The following is a 5,519-nucleotide window of genomic DNA, read 5'->3' as shown; positions in this document are numbered from 1 at the left end:
AAAACTCAACCTAGACATATAATATTCAGCCTACAGATTGCCAACAACATAGAGAAAAGTCTTGAAAAAAGCTGTAGATTGTGAGAATAGTTTCTTAATATGGAATTAGTATAGTAAATTAGACGAGACTTTTCAAGAGGAAAACTGAGTGGAATGAAGTATTTAATGTGTTGGCAGAAAGAACAAAACCAAAGTAGATTTTATTGATTGCAATGTTTTCGTCAAAGGAGAAATAAAGACTTCCTGTGACAAAACAATTCTGAAAGGACTGATTTCCAGCAAATGTGTCCAATAAAAAATGTTAACAGTGAAGGAAATGATAGAGGTTCAGTAACACACCTACATCAAGAAAAGCTTTTGAAAAGCATGAAGAAGAAAGGATGAAATATTTTCCAGTTTTTAATCAAGCTTGAATATAATATTTGCTTAAAGGAGTAATAATATCAGTATTTTGTGTGATTATAGCACAAAATAAGTAAAATGAAGGGCAGTAATGTGATAGAGGATGACAGGAATGCATATGCACGTGTCACATAATTAATATTTTCTTTTTGGCTTGTTTAAATCAGTGTTCAACAATGTTCCACTGATGTGCTTGATGAATGTATCTCTCATATGTTCAGACTTCTCTGCGGTTTAGTTTCTTCATATTCATTGGCTGGAGAAGTGGAGTCTTTTGTACCAAAGGGTTTCCCACCTTCTGGAGGGTATTTGTGTTTTAATTTAAAATGTTTCCAATTCTCAATCTTTCTCAAAAAAGTTACTGTATACTAACCAGGAGTTCTTAAACTGTTCTGACATCAGAGATCTCTTGCATTATCAAAGATGATTGAAATCCTAAATTGGTTTTTACTTGTATATTATTAATAGTTATATGATAAGACATGTAAAATATTTATTACTAATTTGCTAATAGAATTTACTAATAAAGTATTACTAATTTATTAATATTAATAATTATTAATCATTATTTCAATGTCTTACTAAAGTGCTCAAAAGTGTAAAAACTAAGCTTATCAACTTGTTTTTCAAGTGAAAGTTAAAGTATCTTTAACACAAAACAGTGAGTTACAACAGTGTTAGTCACTCTTCTTTTTTCAAGAAATCAATCAGCATATTCCAGAATGCAGACTTTCTATCTAGTCATACAGAAAATTAAAACATTGTAAAGAAGGGCTGAAATTTACTGCAATTAACAAATTTACTACTTAATAAGTCCATGATAATTTAAAAGTGATAATGTCCTTCTGTGTGCATACGCTGGGGATAGAAGCTAAGGCATTGCACATGAAAACAAATTCTCTACCACTGACTTAAACCTCCAGCCCTCTCTTTACTGTTTGTTTAGAAACAGGATCATATTAAATTGCCCAGATTGGTCTTGAGTTCATGTACTAGCCCAGACAGGCCTTGAACTTGCAGTCTTCCTGTCTCAGCCTTCTGAGTACCTGGGATTACAAATCTCTACCACAAGGCCTGGCTGAGAATGTTTTTCTCTATTTAGAAGTATGTGGGACTGAAAGACACAGGCTGATGGCAACAACTTAATTAATGCTAAGTCACTAGACCATTTACCCAATTATTTCTTTGGCGTTCTGAGTACAAATGTCAGCAGAGTAAAAACAGTAAATAAAACTGAGTGTAAAAAGAAGACCAGATTTATGTAGCACTTCTAAAAGAGTCTAGAAGTCCCCCATGACTGTGCATTTACAATCCAAGGATGCTCACCCAAGGTTGCAAATTTTCAGCCCAGAAATACAGTGAACTAACTCTTCGTCACTCTTCCCTCAAAGAAGTGAATGCAGAGTACAGCTGTTCAGCTAAATTTTCTTAAGTTCCTTGCAAGTATATTGACTTACAAGCTTACTTTGTATATTGCTGAAAAGTATAATTAGCATATCTAAGTCATTGTTTCTTCCCAGTATATATCCTTCATTTTAATCAATTAATAAATACCTACCATTTATAAGTGAACATATTTTTCTTATAAAAAGTTTGAAAGCTTCCAGACAGGAAAAAAGGATTGCCAAAAGTAGGATTTTTCAGGTTGTTTCAAAATATACTACTATGCCTTATATATATTTTCCTTAAGTATCCTCTACTTATTTTCCCTAACTACGCAGGTAATAATGTTTTCAAAACTATGTGACAGCACAATTTGTACCCCAAGATGTTGTAATTCCCTTAAGTTTACCAGAAGGGGTTATCTGGAAGACAGTGGGCAAAGTTTAAACTTCATCCACACCTGAGGACGGAACTAGGCCACTTACAGGAAGAGGCAATACTTGTGGCAATTCCCAGTCTTTTGCCGGGAAGAATCTCCTTGAATCCATGCCAAGCACTGTCCACTGCCTCTAACCTGCCTAGGCATTCCCATTATTCATTCACTTCAATACCCTGCCTTCAGATCCTGTTATAAAAGCTCAGTCATTTCTGTCCTGACAAACCATTCCTGATCTCTGCAAGACAGGCAAGTGGGAGCTGAAAGTAGATAAGGGCTTTGTGGAGGTTCAGGTCTCACATTATAGGAGATGGTATAGGAGAGTCCCTGTCATAGAGCACAGGGCTCTGAGACTCAGTAGACTGTCCTTATAGCTCAGGGGAAGGGGAGAATATACTGTGTTTAATTCCATGACCACAGGAGAGGACTATGACAAAGATTAGTGTATCCCCACAGAGCTAGGCAAAGAAGGGGAAGGAATGCCCTCTCTGCCTGTCCTCCCTGACCAGACTCCCTAGAATGACTGTTTGCCCCTCACAGACATGATGCTGCCTCACATGGCTCTCACCAGCATGTCCTGGATGCTGCTCTCCTGCCTGATGTTCTTATCTCAGATACAAGGTAAGTTCTGTACCTTTGGCACTAGGTTCCCTGTGAGTGCCCAGAGCCAAGAAGCAGAAGAAAGTCCCTGACTGTCTCATGTAGTAATGCTGAAGTGTATGCCACAACTCCTCTATCATCCTGGTGGTTTGGAGGTACCACAGAGGTTCATCATCAGTGGAATAAGAGGCTTTCTCATTTTCTTAGGGTATTTTAATTTATGTTGGTAGTTGGAAAAAGGAACATGTGAAGGTTAATAATGAGTTGCAGAGGAGGAGAAAAGTGGGACTAAGTTTAAGCCTATCACCCTATGGGTGAGGGAGTCATGGCCTGCTGAAAAGGAAGGAAATATAAAATGAAATGTGATACTGCTTGTGGTGGTTTGAATGAAAATATTCGCCATAGGCTCCCAATACTTAGATATTTTGTCCCCAGATGGTGGTGCTGTTTTGGGAGCTTAGAAGGTGTGGCTGTCCTGGAGGAAGCATGTCACTGGGGGTGGGCTTAGAGAGTTCCTAAGCCTTGCTAGATCTCCAGTTGCTCTGTTATTCTGGTGCCTGCTGGAAGATATAGAGCTTAGCTTCCACTGCTCCTGCTCCAGCCACCTCTGCTCAAATAAACTTTTCCTTTTATAAGTTGTTTTGGTCAGTGTTTCTATCACAGCAACAGAAAAATGACTAATGCACTGCTCCATTTACTACATCTGTTGATATAAAACATTCCCCATTTTGACCTACTCATCTAATCCCCCTTTTCATTTCACCCCATCCTTTTCTATATCTCTATATCTCATTCTACCCCAGGTGAAGACTCCCTGAAGGACATGCCCTCTCCACGCATCAGCTGTCCTACAGGCTCCCGGGCTTATGGCTCCTACTGCTACGCCTTGTTTCAGATACCACAATCCTGGTTTGATGCAGAAGTGAGTGCTGAGGAATGGGGTGAGGGGCATAGGTTGAAAGTGCATGGGGTCATGTGGGATTGTTGGCCTCCATTCTCTGTGGATCATTTTATCTGATTTCACCTTCAATATAGCTTACCCTCTTGCCTACCTCTACCTTGCCATTATCCAGTGAGGCTTAAGTCTTTGTATTCTGTTTCTCACACAGCTAGCCTGCCAGAAAAGACCATCAGGGCATCTTGTATCTGTGCTCAGTGCACCTGAGGCTTCCTTTCTGTCCTCTCTGGTGAAGAGCAGTGTGAACAGCTATCGATACGTCTGGATTGGGCTTCATGACCCTACCTTGGTGAGATTCCATCTTCTCATCTTTAGTTGCTCTGAAGTGCTAATGTCACCCAGGATTTCTCTGTATGTCCCAGGAAAAAAGCCCAAGGGGCCATAGAGCTCAAATGCTGAGCAACATTGGGGATGAGGAAAATCCTGGAGGCCAGCTGAACATCTCAACTCTGTGGAAGTTTCTAGAATTCTGTTGATGTTTGTGTACCTGTTGTTGACTTTTGAAAAGTTCTCATGGGAGTCCTTGGAAGCCTTTTCCATCAGCTTTAAGGAGTCTGCACATATTATCCAAATTATCCATATTTTTTTTGTAGGATAGATTTTATCTTTGTGTATCTTAGGTGAACACTAATGTACCACCAGTTATAATTCACATACATTTCAGTCGGTCCTAATTTCATTCAATAGATTCTGGGATTTGTAAATTTTTCTTTACAAATGTAAAAAATTCAGAATTAACATGTCATCAGAAGGCTATTGACAGTTGTAAAATCAGACTAACTTTGAAGAGACTCAAGAGGAAATCCACTGTTTCGTTGAAGGAACCATGCATGCAGACCTTGAATGAACCTTTCCCCTTATCTGGCTGCCTTCTCATTAGGGTGAAGAACCCAATGGAGGTGGATGGGAATGGAGTAACACTGATGTGTTGAATTACCTTAACTGGGAGAGGAACCCATCCTTCGCATTAGATCGTGGGTTCTGTGGCAGCTTGTCACGTGCCTCAGGTAAGAAAGAGAAGAGCCATCTCTGACTATATGCATAGCCCTCCTCCCATATTTCTGGTACACCTCTGAGGTAGGAAATGCAATGTGTTCTTTTTCCCTCCCATTTTCTTTCTTGGTTCCCTGAGTATTTTCCTCCCCTGGGCTGTAACCTCGGTGAACATGAGGGATATGTATTTCTAGGTCTAGGCCAGAATTTGAGGTGTTCATTATATTCAAAAAAATCTACAAACTCTGCCTGCCCCAATCACTTTACCTCTTGTCTCTCTCCAGGATTTCTGAAATGGAGAGATAATACCTGTGATGTGAAGTTACCTTATGTCTGCAAATTCAAAGACTAGGGGAGTTTAAAAACCACCATCCTGAATTTATTCTGATGTTCAGCACAGGCAAGGGATCATGTGTGAAGACTCACCCAGGAATAGCATGTTCTACCCCTAATCCCTCATCAGACACCTCATCTGACTGGTCTTTTCTACTATTTCATCACTCTTGCCTGTAGGGATTGTGATGATGCAATAATAAATATCTTAGTCCCATTTTGTGCTTTTGTGTTCCATTTTTAAAAATCTAAATTATCCACCCCCTATGGTTCTTTCAATATTGACCCAATGATCCTAGAGCCTTGGGGGCCCAGTGGATGAACCCACACTGAAAGACATTTAGGGACACAAATCAGACTCTATAAGCTTCATATATATATATATATATATATATATTCATTTGTATATATTAA

General features: G+C 39.2%; 1 protein-coding gene across 2 annotated transcripts; it reads left to right on the top strand.

The window, feature by feature from the left end:
• The first annotated feature begins 2,763 nt into the window (after nt 1-2,763).
• Nucleotides 2,764-5,124, top strand: LOC103742118 (regenerating islet-derived protein 3-beta-like). 2 transcript variants are annotated; one of them, XM_008843154.1, is made up of 5 exons: nt 2,764-2,842; nt 3,625-3,743; nt 3,931-4,068; nt 4,660-4,786; nt 5,057-5,124. In XM_008843154.1, exons 1-5 carry the CDS (start codon nt 2,764-2,766, stop codon nt 5,122-5,124), a joined length of 531 nt encoding a protein of 176 aa, XP_008841376.1. The 2 variants fall into 2 exon arrangements, with proteins under 2 accessions (XP_008841376.1, XP_008841431.1); XM_008843209.1 differs by lacking the exon at nt 3,931-4,068 and having other exon boundaries at nt 2,767-2,842.
• The last annotated feature ends 395 nt before the right edge of the window (nt 5,125-5,519 follow it).

This window comes from Nannospalax galili, unplaced genomic scaffold, assembly GCF_000622305.1.
Source record: "Nannospalax galili isolate Female #2095 unplaced genomic scaffold, S.galili_v1.0 scaffold190, whole genome shotgun sequence".
NCBI classification, from domain to species: Eukaryota; Metazoa; Chordata; class Mammalia; order Rodentia; family Spalacidae; genus Nannospalax; species Nannospalax galili.
The sequence above is the reverse complement of the archived record's forward strand: the minus strand, read 5'-3'. Positions and strand labels throughout refer to the sequence as shown.